Source organism: Artemia franciscana, chromosome 13 (genome assembly GCF_032884065.1).
Source record: "Artemia franciscana chromosome 13, ASM3288406v1, whole genome shotgun sequence".
NCBI classification, from domain to species: domain Eukaryota; kingdom Metazoa; phylum Arthropoda; class Branchiopoda; order Anostraca; family Artemiidae; genus Artemia; species Artemia franciscana.
The window spans coordinates 49282020-49304798 of record NC_088875.1 but is presented as its reverse complement, the minus strand read 5'-3'; the positions used below and the strand labels follow the sequence as shown (position 1 = coordinate 49304798).

The following is a 22779-nucleotide window of genomic DNA, read 5'->3' as shown; positions in this document are numbered from 1 at the left end:
GATGTACTCAGAAAATCAAGAAAATGCTGCATAGCATGAACAGTAGAATGTCCTTTCATGAATCCGAACTGACTATCACTTAAAAGACCATGTTTTGTTAAATGTGCATAAAGCTTTTTATGCATAACTTCTTCCTACAACTTCGAGAAAACCGACAGCAGAGAAATCGGTCTCTAGTTAGTCAGATCAGTCTTTGAGCCAGTTTTGTAAAGAGGAATCACTCGCGCCTCTTTAAGCTTTTGCGGGAATTCTCCCGATTTCAGTGATAAATTAATCAACTAAACAAGGCATGGTAGGAGATAAACCATAATAAGCTTGAATGTCTTAAGGCTTATACAATCATTACCTGAAGAGTTGGACTTAATACTATTTACAATTTCTTTCAACTCCTACATATTTGTTTTTTCGGCCTCCATTATTGGTCCCAGGCCTCTATCATCAATGAAAGCTTCCTCACTTGTTCCTTGACTCAGTGGCTGGTCTTCCTTTTGAACCATTTCACCAATCGTCGAGAAGTAGGAGCCAAAGTGATTCACAATGCTCTGCTTGCCTTTGTAGACTTTTCCATCCACAATTAGTGAATTGGGGTATTTTTCTTTTTGTCACTACCCAACACTTCCCTCAAAACCTTCCATGTTCCCCTTTAGTCCCCCTTTGTTTCCCCAAGTTTCAATTCATAACACCACATGACACAAGATCTTCGTAATGTATTCACTTGATTTCTTATTTTTTGGACTCTTCAAACATATCAACAAATTGGCAATCTAAACATGACTGATACAGTAGACTCCTCTTCTGAATCATCTGAATAAGTTCTGATGTAACCCACGGTTTCTCAGTGATTCCCTTGTATTCCTCAACACTTTTAGGGGACATGTTTTATCATATATGGACTGGAGAATATTCATAAAAATATCAAATGCATGGGGTGCATCGTCTGTCTCATCAAAAACTGGTTTCCATGAAACCTTACTAAGTTCCTCAGCAAGGTTTTCCATATTCAGCCTCCTTAATTGCCGCATTTGCCTTTTTTCTACCTTTTTCTCCTTGGTATCTACTAGTGGCACAGAAGCTACAACTGGGAAATAATCCGAAGATGGGAATTACAGAACATCAGCAGTACTAGATTTCAGGTACTTCGAACTAACAAAAATGTTATCTATTATAGTTGCTGAATGACCAATTATACGTGTCGGGACCCCAACAAGGGGAAATAAATCATTTGAAACCATCAAATTTAAAAAATCAAGATTAATAGCATGTAAATCATACAAATCAAAATTAAAATCTCCCATACAAATAGAATCCAACTGGCTAGATACCGCCGCTCTCATTAATATCTCAAATCCTTCCGTGAAATCCTTCAAATGAGCACTTGATGGTTTATAAACCTCACTTACCATAAAAATTTTTGACTTAATAGCCAGTTCAAGAGTAAACAATTCAACCTTACCCTCTATCCAAACATCAACATCCCCGCTTTGACGGCAAAGTGTCCCATTATTTTAACAGGAATGTTAGACCTCCCCTTACCATCAGCTCACGGTTTTTCACAAATAATTGGTAACCTGGAAATTGAAAAGAAGGCAGAAAATGCTCGAAAGTCAAAAAAGTCTCGCAAAAACCAATAATATCAAAATAGCTATCAGTTAGATCTAGCAAATGCAAGATATTATTATAACTTGAGGTTAGATGACAATTCCAATGGCATACACTAAGAATATTCTCACTTTTTTCCCATGACAACGACGAAACTGTAATATTTTTACTCGATCTTTGGCAATCAAAATCAATTGCAAAATAATCATTTGCTATTCCATCGCGAAGTATATCTTTCAGTCGAAAAGGGTCAGATTCAAATTGTTGCAACCGATTCACACCATTCAACTGATCAGACATATAATACGTAAATAATCAGTTTGCGAATCATTATAAACGCGAAGTTAGCCTATATGAATAATTTTGTTTGCAATACGGGGACAGGTGGAATAATAATGATAAAAAAAGAAGAAAATTGGGTTTTCCATAGGGGGGGGGAGTGGCCAACGAAACAAATCAGAAACAAAAAGAAATCAGGTAAAAGAAAATAAGCAAGATAATTCACAAAAAAGAGATCAAACAACGAAGGTAAAACAATAAACAAATAAGTACTACAAACGAGAAATAAAATAGGATACTAATCTAGAAGGTGTCTTCAACCTTTCGAATCCTCCTAGAAGAATCTTCACCTGGTAAGCGAGCAAAAATACGGCCTTGGTCCGACCAAATGTTCTTAGCTCCGAACTTATCTCTAGCACTGTCCAGGATAATCTTGCGCTGCTTCGTGAGATATTCATTCAGAAAAACACCAGATTTCGCTTTAAAGACATTATGCGCAACATCTTTGTTAGAAAATTTGAAACATATTTGTTAGAAAATTTGACAATCACAGGGGCAACTCGACTTTCATCACTAATCTGAGCTGTAGGGTTGGATAAACGAAAACGTTGCATAGAAAGAATTTGATCACTCATAAGAGCACTCAAGCCCATTTTGTCCTTTATTATATTGTGCATTGTTACTTTAAGGTCAACACCAGGGGCCTGTTTGACCCCTACGAATACAAGGGATTCAAGCTGAGCTTCTTGTTGATACTCGTCAAGTCTATCTTCCATTTTTGCAATACGATTTTCCAGCGACTCTATTTGAGCTCTTAACCCCTTAAGTACTTTTCCAATCTCAACAAATTTTCCATTGTATTCGACAGATAATCCATCATAAACTTGGGATATTATCTGTTCAGCAGTACCTGGGTTGATACTATTTTTTGTGCTACCTTTTCTGTGACCAATTCCCGATGTCCTTGAGCATATTTTGCTTTGTTTGTGCTAACTCTTGTTCCGTAGAAACTAACTTTTCAACAAGAACAGCTACCGATGATTTTTCAGAATTTGAGCCAGTTTGAGTGGAGGGAGCTTTTTTTAAATACTGTAAGTAGATATCCGGGAAAATCTCCAGCTCCTGAAATGTCTTGTTAACGCTTCGTTCTGTTTTATGTGATGCTTCTTTTGACTTTTCCGCATAGAAAACTAAATTTACTTCTAAGACTGTCTGAAGATCATGGGATCCATAAAAGAAAACTAGAAATTTTGAGGCTTTTTCTGATTGGGTATTAACGTCTACAATTCTTACTGGCCAAAGCGGGTAATTTCTGAGTTTTGTCAACGCCAAGTCCCCTTTCTTGAACTTGCTCATTTCAAACTTCAAAACTGGCTAACTTAACTTAAAAAAAAATAAGAAGTCAAATATCAAATTTCAGACCTGCTAGAATTTCTGCCGTACTCTTATATCCAAAGCTGCTATCCAGTAAACCACAAAATAGTCAATAAATAACAACGAGTTATTTCAACTTAATTAATAACAATGTGTTTTAACACTGTAATAAACAGCAATCCAGTTGAAATACGTTAATTAAATATAACCAGAAACTGGTTTTTCACATAGGTAACTCTACCAAGTACTCAGAGAATTGTTCACTGAATGAATGCTACTGACGAACTAAAAACAGTCACAAAATGTCTTAAAGGAAGGATATCAAGGAAGTAATACAGAGAATCTGCTGATGACTTTGCTGGATATAAATTAGGGGAAGGTAAGTAACTCTTAAGGACCCGCAAAGCTTTATTCTGTTGTCTCTGAAGTGGTGTAATATGAGAACTAAATGTATTAAGGTAAACAAGTGATGAAAACATTAAATGAGAATGAATAAGTGCATAATGAAGTGATCTCATTGCTTCAAAGGGAATGGATGACTCTATTCTTCGCATTATCCCTATATTTCTTTCCAACTTCATCCGTAGATTAGATATATGAGGATTCCATGTGGATTAGAGTCAAGGAGTACTCTGTGGCACCGCATGGTTGCTGTTCGTGAAATCTTTATTTAAAATCACTTGTTTCAATTACTGGAATCTCAGGAACTGCATCGTTCCATCACGAAAAAACCACAAATTTTACTTTATCAGCGTTAAGAGCTAGGTAAATTTGACTCACGCCACAATAGAAGATTGTTGAAAGCTTCTTCCAATGCAATTTTCAAACAGCTCACATCTTTCCCTGTAACAGTACAAGCATTGTCGTCCACAAATTGCATATTTAAACCAAATATTTTCATTGAATTATTCAGGTCATTCACATAAATTAAGAAAAGTAGGAGACCAAGTATTGACCCTGGCGGGACACCAGCGGTATTAGATTGACGAGTCATTTCAGACGAAATATCACCTCCATCAACATATTTAGGACGGTCATAGATATAAGATGCTATTACGGATTTTGCTTGTTCTTATACCATAATGATCCAACTTATGCAATAAAGTATCATGAGATATTGCATCAAATGCTGTTTTAATGTCAAGAAAAATCGAAGCTAAAATTCACCACGGTCAAGAATATCATGGACATACTGTGTTAGTAATAGGACTGCATGATCGGTAGAATGACATTTGCGAAATCCGAACTGTAGTTGATTTATCATTTCAAAATGATCTAAAAAAATGCACTATTCTATTATACAGACACCGTTCAATTATTTTAGAAAAAGCCGACAGGAGCGATATGGGCCGATAATCTGATGGAGTTGTTTTTTCCTCTCCTATGTAAAAAGCCAATATTCTTGAATCTTTTAATGACGAAGGAAACGTCTCGTTTTTAAATGCCAAGTTTATTATATGACATAAAATATGCGATATCTGGGGGAATATTTCTTTTAAGAGAAATGTCGATGATCCGTCAATACCCTCTGAATGACCATTTTTCAAAAGAGTAACTACATTCTTTAATCCTTGTTCAGAAACCGGTGTTAAAAATATCAACCTATCATGTGATGGCGGAAGGAATTTTCTAAAATCATCTTTATTTTGACTACTTGATCTTGATTTGGCAGCGGACTCTGCAGTTTTTTCAACTATTGTAGCAAAATGCCGGTTCAGGGCATCTGCTATTTCCTTCCTATCTTTAAGAGGTACTCGATATTCAGGCATGCACATTTCATCTGGAAAACTTTGGTCCTGCCTCTTGCTAAGGCATTAGTTAATTAGTGACCAAGTCTTTTTCTGAGACAAATGAACTTTCTCAAACTCTCGTTCATAATAATTTTTTTTTCCAGTCGAAGAATTTTTGACAGTTGACTTGTATACCTTTTAAATTCAAAAATATTTTCATCGAATGGACAGTTAAGTTGTCTCCTGAATAAGTGATTTTTGAACTTTATAGATCGTAGTATGCTTTCGGTTATCCATGGCTTATTAGGAGATTGATAACGTCTCAGACTCATCTTTTTCACCGAGCATGTTTCATTTAATATTTACTTTAACTGATTTAAAAATAAATCCATAACGTGGGCCACATCATCAGATTCAAAAGGTCCATTACCATTCAAAAGCCTTAATCTTTCTTTTAATAGTTGTACCGTATTTCTATTGAGTATCCTTGACTTTTTGGAAAACAATTTGTTGCTCGGTTAAAGCTCACTTTTTTATTCAGAAAACAACAGGAAATGATCTGAAGAGTCCACCATTATTATCCTTATTAGATTTGTCTTAAATCGTCATTAGATTTATTAGATCGTCAAAATATTGACAATCATTGATGCTGATGTTGCAGTTATTCTTTTAGGTATGCTACAAACCATGGGACAGGCACATTAATAGAAAATCAATTGTATTTTTGCTTTCTTTATCTGTTGTCTGATGTGAATCATAAATCAAATTGATGTTGAAATCTCCCATCAGGATTACCGTTATGTACTTGCATGACATTAGCTTCATAAGGATATTAAGTGACGACGAAAAAGAAGAAGGTGATACACGAGGGGGCATATAACAAACGCAACACGCAATATTCTCGTTATGTATTTTCAATTGTAAAATGAAAAATAAAAATTTTATTTCCTCATATAAGTCATCAAAATCTGTTATTTTTCTCGAAAGAATATTATGGCATACATAACACCCGACTCCTCCCTTATTTATCGATACTCGTGATTTATCAAAGAAATTATAACCTTTAATTTGGACTGAAGAAGAAGGATTATCATTAATCCTATTCAACAAAACATCATGACTGGGAGAAACTCCGATAGAAAATCCATTTTACTCATTAAACCAAGACAATTCCAAAATATTGACCGAAATGAACCTGGAGTAGCTACATGATCTATATCATTATCGTTAATATATTTGTTTTGGGGGAGAGCCGCCACAGATTCATCCACATTACCAAAATTCACGTTCACTAAATCATTCGCTAGAATTTGTTTAAGATCTAGCGGATTAGCCTCTAGCCTGCTAAGCTTATTCTTAGCATTTGTAAATTTGGACATTAATTCTTAGTAGATAAATAATCGCAGGACGCGCCTTCAAGCGGCGTAGGAGAAAAGGCAAAGTAAGGAAAATTAATAAATGAATTTGATAAAATACAGTAGTACACTTAAGAACCAGATCTAGATCTACAATAAAAAACAAAAGCAACAAAAGAGAAGGCAGGAAAAGACACAAAACAAGGACCATGATTATTATGGTCAGATCGTGTTTGATTTTTGACAAACCAAGATGACAACCAGAAAAAAAAATATTTTCTCTACTTATTGATATATCACCCATACTAACAGCAAAAACCACCACTTAGCTCGACAAAACCCAATAAAGAAAGAACTTTGTACTAGTGTCACTTAATAGTGAAAACAAAAACACTTAATAGGGAAAGACAATTCATAAAAACTGCGAAAGACAGGGTATTTAATATCGCTGACACACCTCTTGGTCGTCTCTGAAGAATCAATTGTAATTCTTATCCCAGAGGGAAAATCTTCATTTTTATTTTTTTTTTGTGTTTTGAGAGTTTGGGATTAATTTAACGAAGCAGCGTAAGATAAAAGTTAAACGAATCAGTTTGGTTGCTTATTTGAATTAAGTTGTTGTATATGTCTGCTCAATTCAAGCTTTAAAGCATTCCTTGGAACCCTTTCGCAAATTTGCAATTTCTACAGTGCTTCGCCAATCAGAACCGAAAACCTGAAAAAAAAATCAACAAACTCTTACTGTATCCACAAAAACAGAACCTGATCGAATTCTCTGAAACCAGATGGATCGAGCGCCGTGATTCAGTTACGCGATTACTTGAGCTCTACCAGCCAATTCTACGTTCTCTCGAAGCTCTTGAGATTAGCAACGCAGAAACGTCAGCAAAAGCGTCATAAATGCTGAATGTCATGTGCAAGTCACAGTTTATTACGTGTCTCCATGTCGTAAAGGAACTTTTCTGCCCGACGCTTACTTTGTGCAAGAATTCAGTTGGTTGGTGGCGACCTCGCTGCCGCTTGTAGACACAAACTTCTTTCTAGAACAATGTAACAAGATTCTGTCGCTACCTCCACTGCTTTTTTCGACAAAGCTCAGTCTTTTGTAACTGTTTTAGGGTTTGAGATGACTCACCCATGAAAAGAGTCGAAAGGACCCTATATGTGATAGGTGTGGTCATAAGAGTCGTTAATCTCAAACTAACTAAAAGTCAGCATAGCCAAATAGTTTTTGGCATAGCCAAATAGCCATCTATACAGTGATGGCTCAGACTCGGTCATTAGTCCATAAAAGGGTCAACAGACTGGTCTGTAGAGAGGTCAACTAGATTTGAAGGATAGGCCATAGGCCATCACTTCATAGACTGATCACACAAATTCCAGACTGGGTCATCATTCCATACAGAGAGCATCCAGATTCTAAGAGTGGGCCATCAGTCCCTGGAGTGATGACTTGTTAAATTAGTGATCACCTAGAAAAACTTGTGGACTTCACTGATTCTAGTCTACCCATTTTTATGAGTAAAAACTAATCAAATTGCACATAAAGCTTATGCAGATTTCCTGAAGATTAAGACTGAAAATATTGCATTCAGACAGATGGTATTTGTAGTCATAAAACATTTTTTCATAGTCTTCTTGGTGATGCAGTGTCTACATAGCTAATGCATATATCCAGTCTTTATTTGTATCTAAGACTCAATTTCTTTCTTTTCAAAAAATTTGATAATGAACTTTTATTGGGGAGTTCGAAGTGTTCAACTAAAGATGTGATTCACATGAAATCTTGAGGACCAAAATTTATGGTAAAAGCTATCCTCATTATCTTTGAACTACCAAAATTTGCCTCTGGATTTAGAGTAAACCTCAAATATAGCTCCATGTCCCATTTTTGGATGTGAAATAAGGTATTTGTTTATGACAAAAAAAAATTATAGTATGATTATCACTTGGTTTAATTTTGTTTAAAGTTTTAATAAAATTTAAAATTATTTCACAATTCACTGGTCGACAGTGAGCTAAAATCCATCGTTTTGTGCTAAATGTTGCATACTCTAGTCCATTTGGGCTTATGTTTCTGACAATAGTGTTTAATTTTTGTCATCTTATCAACCTAACCATATTTCTACCAGTTCATCATCTTCAGGACCGTATTATTGGTAAAACTATTGTGGCTAGGAATCTTTGCCCATCAAAATTTTTTCTGCAATAAAAAAAGTCTGGCGAATTCTAGCTTGATCCAGTTCAGTGGTATTGTGTCAAATTCATTCCAGCAAATTCAGGTAATCAGACGAATCTGACTTTAGATTCATCACTCCATTCATAATTTATATGTCCCACTAAATTAAAGGGAAACTCAACTTTCTTAAAAGTTGGAACCTCCTCACCCTATTTGAGATAGGGTTTATAATACCAGAACTTGATATGAGAGCCCTGACCCTAGGTATCTTTGGTCTAGCTTTCATTCGGATCTGTTGCTCTATTTGCAAATTATACTGAATTAAACAGAAAACTTAACTTTATGAGCAATTAGAACCCACTCCCCCTTGTTCTATTTGAGCTTTGGTCTTCATCTCAAAAGTTGATGTGTGTCATGGTCCTAGGCATCTTTGGTTCAATATTCATTCAGATCTATCACTCCAATTCGCAACACTGAATTAAATGAAAAACTCAACTTTTTTTTAGAAATTAGAGACCCTTCGCCTTTCTTCTATTTGAGCTACGACATTCATTTTCGAACTTGATCTGTCTCATGGTCCTGGGCAGCTATGGTTCAATTTTCATTTAAATTTGACCGGCGGTTCTTCAGCTATTCTCGATTGCGCAGACGGTCGGACAGACAGATGGACGGACGGACAGACAGATTTAGCCACGTCTTAGGTAGCCATGTTAGCCCATTGGATCCTAAGAAAGAAAAAAATAGCATAACATCATTCAGGCATCATCACCTATATGGATGGTGGAAAAATCCATCAAGATAGGTTTTTGGCATTCGTCTGTCCGTCTGTGCAATCGAGCATAGTGGGAGAACTACCAGTTGGATTTTAATTAAAATTTAACTATGGGTGCCCAAGAACAGAAGACACATCAAGCTCGAAGATGAAGACCCTAACTTAAATAGGGCGAGGGGGAGGGGACTTTGAGTTTTCATTCAATTCAGTGTAACGCGAGTGGAGTGATGGGTCTCAATGAAAATTGAACCAAAGATGCCTATGACCATGACACGCATCGGGAGTTTTGTGTGTGTCACTGCTCATGTCTTAGATGGTAACAAGCATTTTTTGCCAATGGTTCTTGCTGCTAGAAGATTAACTGGTTCACATATGTTTGTCAGAATAACTAAAATGATCTTCAGCATTTTTCGAGAATATGGTTTGGACACCAATTTAGAAATAGTGAGAGCTATCGTGAAGGACAATGCATCAAACTTTTTGAAAGCATTCAAACAGAATTCAGAGCTTGCCATTGAGCCACACATTAAAGAAGGTGACTCGGATACTGACATTGATGCTCAGGAGGGAGAGTCGGATAATATCGAGACATCTGATTTGCACAAAATCTTTGATACTTATGGACGTGTTGGTTTAGTGTCACCAAGGTCAACAAAAGTGAATGTGCTACCACAACTTCATTCCTTGTATGTGAAGATAGGGGCAGTGTGAATCACACTTCAGCTTCTGAAAATAAACCAGGATTGGAAACTATGAGTGAAAACAGTGACCATGTTCATAAGTTTCCAGGTGAAGGGTCTGAGTACGAGCTGGAGATATATTTGCCACAGCATTTTCGCTGTTGCAGCCACACGCTGAACCTGTTGGCCATAATTGATGCAAAGCGCGCCTTAGAAAAGTACCTAACTTCAGGAGACCAGTGTTAAATGTCAGAGCAAAGTGTCAGTTGGTGTGGAATTCATTTAGCCACAGTTCAAAGAATAACGATCTTGTCATGGAAGTTTTTGAGAAAAAGTTGATTCAGCTTTATGCTTGAGGTGGAACTGAAAAGAATTCGTGAATGTCACCAAGCTCGAAAACTGCCCACAGTTTGCAACGTACTAAAGAAACCAAGATTTAAGCAAAATGAGATAGAGTTTCTACTCAAATGTATCTTTTTACTGGAACATATAGCCTACAGGGCTACAGGGAGAAGACAAAGCTTTCTTCGTGATAATTTTCTCTACCGTTTGGTCACTATAAAGAAAGGTCCAAAAGCTTCAGCTATCTGTCAAGCATACAAAGGTGCTGGCTGAGATCCTGCTAGAAGGACTTAGGCAAAGGTTTCCACTCCTGTATGGACCTCCATCTCTTTATGCTGACTACCACCTGGCCACCTGTTCTCTTCCCTATTTTGAGGATAAATTTATAAGAGATGAAGACAAGGAGACTGTGCTGAGTATGTCTGTGAACGAGGAAAGGCATTAGGAAGTAAACAGAGTGCCAGCAAAGAAATTGTTGGATTAGAGTTACTGAGATCTCAATAGAATTTCTTTGAAATGCCTGTCGAAGAGGAAGCCAGTGTTCAGTCGACTGAAATGAAAACAACAAGATTTAAAGCCTTCCGCTATTTGAGCGACTCCAGAAAAGATCTGTCTGTGTTGAGACACTATCCTGTGGTAGAGTTGGTTTTCTGGAAGTCCAACGGCATACCACCTACATCAGCACCAATGGAGCGTCTTTTTCGAAGGGAGGAGGGATTCTCTGTCCAAGACATAGCTCTTTGGCAGATCACAGGTTCAATAGCCTGGATCTTTTCAAAGCCAATAGGAACAAAAAAATTTGAATGGTATGTGCCAACTTTTTATTCCTTCGGCATTTAAATTTTTCAGTGTTAATGATTTCTGAGCTGACAGAGGGGCTACTGTGGTATTGGCTTCTTACGTTCGTTTATACAAATATTTGGGGTTAAACGTGAAAAAGAGCTTCAGATTTGCTTGGTTCAAGTTTTAAACGGAGGGTTGTGTTTAGTTTCTGAAAAATAGATATATGTACTAAAGAAATATCTGCATGCCGGCTTTCAGTAAAGGCCTACTACTAAAAAACCGGGAATACCCGGGATGTGTCAATAAAATCAGACTGTCTTAGTCAGAAGAAATTCAGTCAGTAGATTCCCAAATTTTAGAAAAAGGCTTATGATTTTACGTGCAGGTTACCCATAATCTCAATAATTAGAAGCAAGAAGATCCCTTTTTCAGAATTGGAGAAATCTGGGCAGTGAAGCTGTAAGATTTTTTAGTCTGGATCTCATGATTTTTAATTCCACCCGTGGCTAACCTAAAGCCTGGAAATAACCGTTCTCCAAACTGAGCCATACTGAAGCCAACCTTCAACTGAATATTTGATCCCCAGAGAAAAAAAAATTATTCCTTTTTTCCTGGGAGATTTTCGACTTAGTCTCATGGTATTCGCCACTCCATAGTGTGAAAACTTCTGCAAGAAATAGATAAGTTGCAACTTCTGGAAACTTCTGAAGTTTGACCAACCGTATGAAATGACTCTGAATCAGCAGGCTTCCTGCAGGCCCGTGATTTGATAATATATGTTTTTAGGGAGTTTTTCCGACCATATGAATTGACTACGCAGCTTGCGGCTCGCTTGAGCGAAAATCAGCCAAGGGAAGTAGATGCCATACATTTTCATAGCACATCTGAAATTTAACTTGAAAATTTGAGGCAGTTTCCTTGCAAAGGTGTCGAGGGCGAGACAAATCCTCAGAGTATGAATCAAGGCTTCATTTTCATACTGTTCATTCCTTTCCGCATGCTGATAGCCACTGACATCCAGCTAGCTGCCGAAATTGTGGATTTTCTTATTTAAAAAAATTTGCAACTGACTCACTTGACTCCTTAGTTTTAAATCTGAGTTGGTTTTTTTTTTGCTGCTAAGGTTTTTATTTATTGATTCAGTGAATTAACTAATTTTTTACCTTTTATCTGTTTTAAAGCCAATCCGAAGTTTGTTTTTCTATTTTCCCCAGTTTTTCACCATTCCCACACGTTTGAAAATAACCCTGTATTTCTTCAACCACGTCAGATTTGACTGAACACTTATCGCCAGAAGTACAACTCTTCGTGCACTGTGTTAATCCTGTCATGTGATCTGTGTAATCCAATCAGCAGTTTTTTTACTGTACTTTATTGTTTTGATAGTCATTGTTGTGATAGAAATTTCTTATCACAGAAATTCCTTGTGTTCTATCTTCTCTTCGCGTATACGACTCCACTTTTTTCAAATATTTATCTTCTATTGATTGTCCATGTGACCTTGCCTGTCAGTAGTACTACTCAGAAAAGAAGATTCTCTAAACTTTAAAGGTTAAAAACCTGGCTAAGACATTAGGGGACAAGAAAGACTGAGTGGTTTAACCTTGTATGCCAACTATAGAGACATTGATGTCGGTCACGAAAAATCCATAGACGTTTTTGCAGGGAAGAAACATCGTTTAGATTTTCTTTTGTAGGTAATTAATTTACTTGACTAAAACTCTTGGTCGGTTCTGATATACATTATGTACATAGATACTTGGTTTCTTAATGTTAAACCATAGAAAAAACCCTTAAAGATACGAAAGTATGCCTAAGGAACATCCTTTTTCGCAAGGCAGACTGACGGTCTCCATGGTTGACCGTTAGACTAAGTCAGCGGGAAGAATCCTCCCCCCCTCCTCCCGAACGAAAATACTGGGTAACGGCCCTGTGTATCCATCTGACATTTTCTTGGCTATAATTTGGAGTTTGACTCTGTGTTATTGAAATTAATAACAAAAGAAAAACCGTCCTTTAAAGATACTTTAGACGGAGAAATCTAATACATGCGCCTAGCGGACAGGCTCTCGAACGCAAGGGATAAACTGGTATCATGTATCATAGATACTGGACCAAGTCCGCAAGAAGTGATTACTCGTACCTCTTAGTCACAGCTTGTTTTCTCTCTGCCCTCCTATCATGGGGCAGTCCTTTCATTATAGTAGTCAGAGCGCCAGATTTTTTATCATGCACCCACCCATGCCGGAAGGTACAAAATGCTGAGGACGAATCCTAGGGTAGTCGACCATGCTGAAAACGAATATCGCAGGACGCATGTTCGCCGTTGGGTCGTTTCTGAGATATAGGCCAAAAACGCCAAATTCATCCTATAACTAAGTGTGACGATTCAGGATTTTTTGCGAGTTATTGGGTTAAGGAACCCGGCGTAATGTTATATCAATCGAAAGAAGAGGTCTAGATCTACAAGAATATGATTTTTAAATTGAAAAATAAATATTTGTTTTTCTCTATTTACTGCAGTTTCAAAATAAGGGCTGTAAAATTCGACAAATATCTCAGAGAAAGGCTAAAAACTCGAAATTTCTTCAAGGTAACAAACTTTTTTTTCATATTCGAAAAGAAAGTTCATTCAATTCCGTACAATTTGAGCTAAAAACATATAAACTATTTTAATTTTTAAAAGGTCTGCGATTTATTTTTGTAGTGTCACTGAAATGATCACTAGCCGTATCGTGAAAAGGGACATATTTTTTTTCTTCAAAGGGTAGGAATAGTTCAAAATTCCTAACTGTTTAAAAATTTTAAACTTAAAAATAAAAATAGGTTTAAAAAAATGTCGACTAAAGTGTTTTTTTTTTTTTTTAGAATGGACGAATATGTTTTCTGGTGTACTAAGGCATCTGTAATTACCTTTTTGGGACCTGATTTGCCAGTGATACGACTGAGCTATTTACTACATAAAAGAATTCTGCTTCACAGATGGATTCAGTCGGCGGATTCACTGGAGTTGTCTTACTCGGTCTGCCTGTAAAATTGGGTAATAGTAACTGATTAGGGACTTGTTGTGATTAAAAGTAAAAGGTATCAAATAATACTTTCAAAAATATTCCTCATTTTCTTCTTCCGAAAATTCAGATAAGGCAAGGACAGACTCCCTGCATGCCCTCCTCGTTCCGCAACAGGGGCATAAGCTGCGGCATCCTTTCATTTTTTTTAGCAGCCACAGTCTTTCTTGCATCTTCCCACTTTTGTATCTGCTGTAAGATTCCAGGCTTGATGCTTGTTTACAGGTTTAGACGACCACATCTACTCCACCTTCAGCCATCTTCCATCCAAGGAGGAGTGGATCTGGGATGCTCGGCCTAGCCTGTACTGACGACAAGATTATCCATGTAGGGAATATGGCTCTTCGTATGCATGGCTCGAAGGTGTCGTCAGAAGGTGGCAGTCTTTTCACATCTTGTTTCTGGCACCGAATATAAGCCCTTACAATGGCCAAATTGAATCCTGCCTGTTTACCGTACATTTCAATGACCAGGAATTTTGATAGGTCGTAAACTTCTCTAAACGCGTCGACAGAAAGCTTCCCTTCTGCATCCTTGATCCGCTCCGTCACATACACCATTTTTTAGGCAAAAGTTGGAGACACCGCGGTGTTTAAGAAAGAAGCTTTCCCGACGCCGAAGAAAAAGTTCGTTTATGTTAACAGTAACATAATCTACTCCTCTTTGGACAAGTGGACTCCATCCGCCAGCTCGTGTACTGGGATAATGTAAGTCGGGAACTTCAAGAAAAGTTCGCCCAGTCCTTCAGCTTGAAGCTCTTCAAAAAAATGAACACAGAACACAACACTGCCACGTCTGTGTCGTTGGCATGCACAACGATGCTACAATACTACAAGCGTAACGGCTAGCGTACTTGGCATGTGTCATAAGGCGTTGGTCAGCCTCTTCGTGGCTGGAGGACAATCATTCCTCGTAGTCACAGTGTTCTGGTAAAGTTGGACAGCAGCCACACTTGAACAAAGACACTTTGAATCTCTCCTTGAACCCACCTGAGAGAAAAAGGGCGAGTGCGCTCAGTTGCTGATCACCCATTTGCTCCCAGGTTTCATACGAAATTTCGAGGATCCGGCTTTTAGACACTGAGCTTGCAAGTACGGCATCCCATTCTTCAATTGTGCTAACAGTGAAAATCTAAAGGGTTTTCCCTTTCCCTCGTCGGAGTCTGCATGCTGATTTCAATGAGATTGACTCACCGGTGTCCGTGAGCTTCCCAAACAACCCATTGTACCGATTTGTGACAATGTGGACTTCAAGAATACCCACTGAAAAATCATTCAGCAATGATAAAGGCAATCTTTCCACGAAGGATTTGACTGTTTCCAACCTGGCAGGCCGATATGACCTTATCTTGGACATTAGGTCAATGATTTGTACTGTAGCTGATGTTGTTTCTTTGGATTTCAAAGTCGCCGGCAAAGCTGCAAGTCCTCCCTTTTTTTCTTAGCCAGTTAAACAGCACGGCTTTGTTCCCCGCCCTCATTTTTCAGCCAGAGGATGTCTTGGTTGATTGTTGCGGAAGATGTTCAAAAATGGATTGAGGGAAAGGAAGAATCTCTTTTGTGAGGATCTTTGCAACGGCTCTCTCCTTTTCTTCGCCATAGCTCAACTGAGCAGTAATGATTCTCTTCAAGGCTTTTACTTCAGAGCTCAGGAGATCGCTTCTAGCGACACCCTTCACTTTCTGAGTTTTATCTCTGAAGGGAAATTTCGGAGTGCAACCTTTTTCACATAGTCTTTCCTGTTGCACAGACAGTCCTCAACCACCTCTTTCCCTTTTGTGGTTACGCAAGTAATATCAGAAAAAACTTCTTATCGTCCACAACTTCTGACGTCACAATATTCACTAGGTCGAAGTCCACTGTGCTGAACAGATTGCCACATGTAGTGAAAATGTCTCGAACTCTATCTCGTGAAAGTTGTAATCGCGTCGTCTTCGAATGATTGTCTTTGTGATATTTCAATATCTCTGTGGACTCGTTGACTAATTGCAGGAACCATTGCTGATGGCAGTCGAAATTGATAAGGTAAGAATCCAAGCTTCAGTCTGTCTCTCATCCATTTGTTCTCCAATTATTCTGGCCGTCGTCTTTGCAACCTTGTTCACTGTGCATTCCAGTATCTGATCGGAACAGGTGGCCGTGAACCTGGGGTGCGTTCTCTTCACTGCGAAGTATCCTTTCATGAGCTTCCTGTGTACATCAGTAAAGGTTTGTGGTAAACTTTGCATGTCATATAGGTACTGTATGAGACATCTTGTATACTGAGGATGGTGAGCCACCACCAAGTATGGCAACATCCGACTAGTTGCTGTCAAATGAGACTCCCAGTCACAGTCTCGTTCAGCATGATTGAATTGCATCGCTATTTCAAGTATTTCCAAGAACTGTTGCCAGAAAGCAAACGTGGGTGACGCATTTCGAAGGGTTTCGAAGGCATTCATTATGGGAGCCAAAGTGATTAAGGTATCGTTTGCCTCCTGAAATGCAATTCGCGCGTTAGCACCATTTACCAATGAAGTCCAGAATAACTCAATGGCACTACCGAGCTGGTCCAGACGGGATAAGTCTTCTTGTGCTTCGGAGTAATGCTCTTCCAAGGACTCCCAGTAGAGGGCTAGCAAGACCTCGTACAGTATGCAGTAGGCATTGATAGCTTGGTAGTAGCTCTTTCCTTGAAATACCCTTTCACATGTGCCAGGAAGCAGCAGCTTTGCTTGCACTATAGTCTCTTTGAGTCCGGAGCTGTCCATTATCATACCAACTGCCTTGAGATAGTTGAGCAGGAGGGGGAAGCCTTCCATCCGTAGGATTACGTTTTTGAAGTCATTCGGGTATTTACTATGCACTCCCTGTGCTAGCTGATAAATGAAGAGATCTTGCGTGACCACCGTATCGTCACATCCGACAGCTTTACTTATCGCCATGAACGTTCGCAGAGATTTTTCGACTGTTACATGGTTGTTTGGTGCTTCATGAAGGAAAGGCAAGTAAAATACGTTGCTTTTTGGAACATTTTCCTTCGAGACTTTACTGCAAATCGTTCGATAGCTTGGTAACGACGGGGGACTTTATTCTGTAGCCACAAGCTGTATTGACTATTCTCTAGCCAGCATTATTGCCTTGTCCATGCGTCTACTTGCCTTTGGAGTCTCGAGAAGTAAGTTAACAGGAAGGAGTTCTTTCAAAATATTTAATTTTGTAAACTACTTTCCTTAAGTCTCTTACATCTGCAAAACAAAATTTACACTGCTTTTGCCAGCCAACTTTACAACACCAAAAGTGATCTTAAAAATTCTATTTTTTTCAATTTTTTTTTTTTTAATCGTCCAAATTTGTGTCATATTCTTCATTATCATCCATCAGCAAATCAGTATTTGCGTCAGAATCACATGTTGAATCAACCTGAAGTAAGTTTTTTTTTATCTTGGCCTACCTGAATCACTTTTCTTTTTCATCTTCTGCTTATCAATTCCTTCTGCTTAGATAATCAATCAACTTCCCGCTAGGTAGCAGGTTACTAAACAAAAATTCCTATTATCGGGTACACTCGCTAAAAAAAAGTTGCAGGCCCCCCAGATACAATAATTTAAAAAATATTTCTTAGCTCAATGTATTAGGAATTAAATGGGATTTCTTTTTTAATATAAAAAAAAAATACTTTGTCCTGAAACAATTTCGAGTTTTTAGCTTTTCTGTTAGAAATTTGCTGACAAAAATCTTTTTTTTTTTTAACTGCAGTAAAAAGTGTACTATTTTTTTTTTTACTAACAAAAATCATATTTGTGTAGCCTCAAGTCTCTTCTTTCTATTGATGTAAGATTACACTGGATTTGACCAATCTTATCTGTAAAAAAAATTAGAATCGTCGAACACCATTATAGGCCAAATTTGGTGTTTTTGGCCTATATCTCAGAAACGCCCCAACGGCGAAGATGCGCCCTAAGATATTCGTTTTCAGCATGTTCGACTACCATGGGATCCACCCTTAACATTTTGTACCTTCCGGCATCGGTACTAATCGAAATATGCGAGATACAAAATCTGGCGCTCTGACTATAGGGTAATCTTTCAGCAGTTTCAACTGATTTCATGTTTCTATACTATTTTGAAAATAACAAATATACAAAATAAATAGTATAGAATATTCGACAACATACATTCTGCCTAAGTTTTGAATATAGGTGGACTATTCCCAAGCCCCTTCTCGTCTTCATTCTTCTTGTTTGTCATACTTTCTCTTTGGATTTTCAATTTTACATGTGGGGGGTATGCCTACAGATGATCAAGCATATTAGTCTTGTTTCAGAAGTTCATTTTTCATAGGTAAAATTTATTATATTACTGCTAAAAATATAGAAAAGAGCTCTAATTTCTTTTCATATGAAAGGTTTTAAAATTAGGAGGCACAAGCATGGTTGCCACCAAAGTTATTCGTAATGTTCTAGTTACGTTTAGAGTAGAAAGTTACTATTTTATGTGCACAGAAATCCCAGAACTAAGGAATGAAAGGCCAAACTCAATCAAGCTTTGTACTGGTATGATCAAAGTACCTTAAGAGGAATTGAAAAAGTAGAAGGAAAGTATGAGCAAATCCTGTTTTAACATTTATGTTACTTTAAATAGGCTGAAAACGGATAGGTAAATGCCACCCTTGCAAAATACTAATGTAATAAGTACTTACTCAATGTATAACAAAACATTTCGAATTAAATGAATGCAAAAATGTAAAGACATAAAGGTGTACAGATATTTACCCCTTGTATGCACTTCCTTCAAGTACGTTTTCTTTAGGATTTTTTAATTAACACTCCATGTATAATGTATTTCTAAGACAGTTTAATTCATTTATGATATTCAGTGCATTGGTAAAAGTTGTATAAAACTAGGAATTATTGCTAGAGTTGTTAAGATAATTTTTCTGTCCAACTTTTATGGAATTCAATTTAAATTGTCGCATTTGTTGCTAAATCAAAATTGTCCTTATAGGTATTTCTAAGACGAGAACACAAGGACAATATTTTTGGGGGGTAATGGGTGAGGAGGGACTATGGAAAAATGACGAAGAACAAAACAAGTGGACACGTCAATTAGAGGAATGATTGTAAAAGCTCTAGCTACTGAAGTATCGTAAAAACCTCGGTATATCAGGGGAGAGATTGCTTGCTCCTAGACATACAAACGCCATAGAGACCACTTCATCCAAACTCCTACAGTACAGCTTGGTAACCAACGATTTTGCAAATTATAAAGATGATCCTCCATTTCAAATATATTGTTTTACATTTTCTATGTTTCAGTGGTGATCATTTTCTATGAGTCCAATTTAGTTACTCCTTTGCAAATTTCAGCCAAGCAGCAATCTTGGACACGTTATGTAAGGGTGTTATTTATTTTATTTTCCATTATCAAACCAAATGTTTCTGAAGGTTTATCTGGTTCAATAGAGTATCTTTGTTAGTGTCATCTTTCTGAACCGGGGAGCAAAGGATCTGCAGTGGATCTGATCTCTCAGTATCCATTCAATCGAAAAAGAACTATATATCCTAAGGAATTTGGACTATAAATTAACATCTTTTGACCCTTTGACTTGAAAACCTAGAGCCAGAAAAATATCCTACCTCAAAAATGAAGAAAATCAAAATGTTTTCCTGTATAGCCCTATGCGTTTCGACTTTTTTTTTTAGTATCAACCAAGTCCCAGCATACTAAACATGGAAACAAGGTCTTTACCGGTCACAGTTCTAATGAATGACGTTAATAGCAGCCCTCTCGTAAGTAAAATCACAGTTATTGGGGGTTTAAAGTGCCCTAGCCTTTGTCAGAGCAAAACTGTGAAGCTAAAACCTTTCGTTGCACTTCATTTAAACTGATCTATTTTGCAAGGTTTCGCATTTATAACAAAGATTTTTAAGGATCAATGCCCCCAGTGGAAAAAAGAGTAGAGTTAGTTACTTAAAACTACATTCCAAAGACCTACTTTAGAGTGAAGACCCGTCCCTGTAAATTTCATTTCTATAGCCTGAACGCTTTCCAAGATAGCAAAAAGTAGCTAAACCAAAATTTTATCAATGATAGAAGAATCAATAAAATTGTTGAGAAAGTAGTTGCTCTTTTTCTAAAACTTTCCAGAGTTCTCTAAAAAAAAGCATTACTCATGAGTTAAAAAACATCTATCTCGAAATCATTCGTTCCCTTTTGTCGTAATTTAGTATTATGATACATTTATTTAAGCCATGTTCATACAAACATTCAATACTAAGCATTTTTTCAATACTAAAATACGACATAATTTATTTAATTATTTAAGATTGTACTTAATTTATATTGAAAATTGTTCTGGAGCTAGTGGTAAATCTTTATGTAATTTGTGTAACTCTCTTTGATTTTCTAGATAAACATCGTAAATAATTCCTACGTTATCTTTAACCATTTTCTGATTGAACGTAAACTTTTAGTTGTTGGTAATAGTCTGAGATGTTGTTTTCTTTTAAATGGTTGGGTATGTTAGTCTTTTTCAGGTTAAATTTGGATCTTACCCAACCATATATATTATTAGCATCTAAATCCATTTTTGGGTGTATTTGATTAAAGTTTTTCCTATATTTATTACACTGATATACACCTCCTCTTATTCCTTTTCCAGTAAATGTATACATATTTTCGCCAGAAATCAATGGTACTTCAACTTTACGGTGTTTGAGAAAAGCTTCCCATGTTAGTACTGGTGCTGAAAAAAAGTCCAGTGGATATAGTTTATAATTATTTAAACATCCATTTCTAAAATTTTAACGACAACTGATAAAATTAAAACATCAGTTTTTATTTAGAAATTAGTATAATATAATAGCGTTTTACATGTAAATAATTTCTAAATAGATTTCTCTCTTATATATTCTTCTTTAAAAATATATTTCCCTGTTAACCTAGACTATAACTTCCCTATTGAACGTAATTTTGTCCAATTTATTTTTTCATAGATATCAATATATTCATACGGAAATATTCCTTTCTTTATTATTTCTTTTGATTCTTAGTATTTTGAAGTACATCAAAAGTATACTTAAAATTATTTCTTAAACAATTTTAATTTACTTTACAATCACATCTGGCTAAATTTTGTGAAAGCCAATCTAGCGATGAAGCCATAAAAAAAAGTGAATTTATAAAACGCATTCCGTATTGCGTTTTATTAACAGTTATTGTCTTATAAAACGACATAGAGCTCTCCCCTGAACAAAATACCGTTATCAGGTACCGAATCTCTAAGGAATAAATGAGAGTCATATTTTGAGAGATTTTGCATTACAATAGGGACATGTTTAGGAATCCTAAATTTTTTATTACATTCTCCATGAGTAAATTCACGTATGTTACCAGACATATGGTCGTGGTCTAAATAAAAATTATTATTTACTATAGTTTTATTATTCTATTTTTCTTTTACTTGTTCTTGTGTATAACCAAGATCTTTCTGCCTATTCTCATATTCATTTGCTATTTCTGTAACCACATCTGTTACGTTAGTTACAAAATATGCGCTATAATCTTCAAATTCTAAGATATCTAAAGTATCTTCAGATTTTAGATATCTTCAGACATCTAAAGTATTCGTAATATTTATTTTGTGTTTTATCGAAAGAATAACATGCTTGGATTCGTCAGCAAATGGCTTTTGCTCTGCTGCTTTAATTGTCTTTTTACCTTTTTTTTTATTTAATTCTTACTTATACGATTCAAAATCATCTATTATGCAATAGGGTACTTTCTTTTGTTTAGCTATATTTTCAAACTCAATTTTAAATCCTATTAGATAGATATATGTTTATTTACAACAAGAATAAAACCATATAAACAAACAGCACAAATGCCTAATAGCATACTTAAGCGCGTGGTATATCACCAAAAAAATATAGAAAAAATACAAACAAAAGAAATAACCGTCATTGCTTCGGCTTAAACTAATTTGCACTTCTTGCGGAAATCAAACCTCAACACACACAACAGAAAATATTATGGGAGACAAGCAACATGATTTTTTAATAACTTCAGAAATTTGTTTCTATCATTACAATTTCTCACAGCTATTGGGATTAAATTCCAAACTTTTGGACCAATATGACGCAAACTAAATCCCACTCGCACCGTTGGCCTAATTTAAAAAGAGAAATCAGAACTATGAGATGTTGGGTAATTGTGGAATTGTGAATTTGTCGGGAATAATCTTGGGAAATTTAGTGAAAGTTGTCCAAAAACATAATTGTGGCAAATATTAGAAATGGCAATAAAATGATGATGATGAGCAGAGAAGAAACCAGAAGATCCATAAGGATGGCTAACTGAGGATCTATCATTAACATTAAACATTAATCTAAGGGTTTTATTTTGTAGAGTTTGAAGAGGTTTAAACGTGGAAGGAAAAGTTAATGCCCGAACAGAAGCACAATAAAGAAAATATGGATTATCAAAAGAAAAATATATTGTCTTTAAAATATCCCTTGGGAAAAAATGGCGTAAACGAAAAAGAATGCCGATATTTCGCGAGATTTGTAGAGACATTGTTTTCACATGTTCACGGAAAGACAAATTTTCATCCAAAATAATTCCAAGATATTTAAATTG

General features: G+C 36.5%; 1 protein-coding gene across 1 annotated transcript; it reads right to left on the bottom strand.

The window, feature by feature from the left end:
- Positions 1-2811: 2811 nt before the first annotated feature.
- On the bottom strand, positions 2812-3234 carry LOC136034341 (hepatoma-derived growth factor-related protein 3-like). Its single transcript, XM_065715475.1, has one exon. The coding sequence runs from the start codon at positions 3232-3234 to the stop codon at positions 2812-2814; it is 423 nt and encodes a 140-aa protein (XP_065571547.1).
- Positions 3235-22779: the final 19545 nt, after the last annotated feature.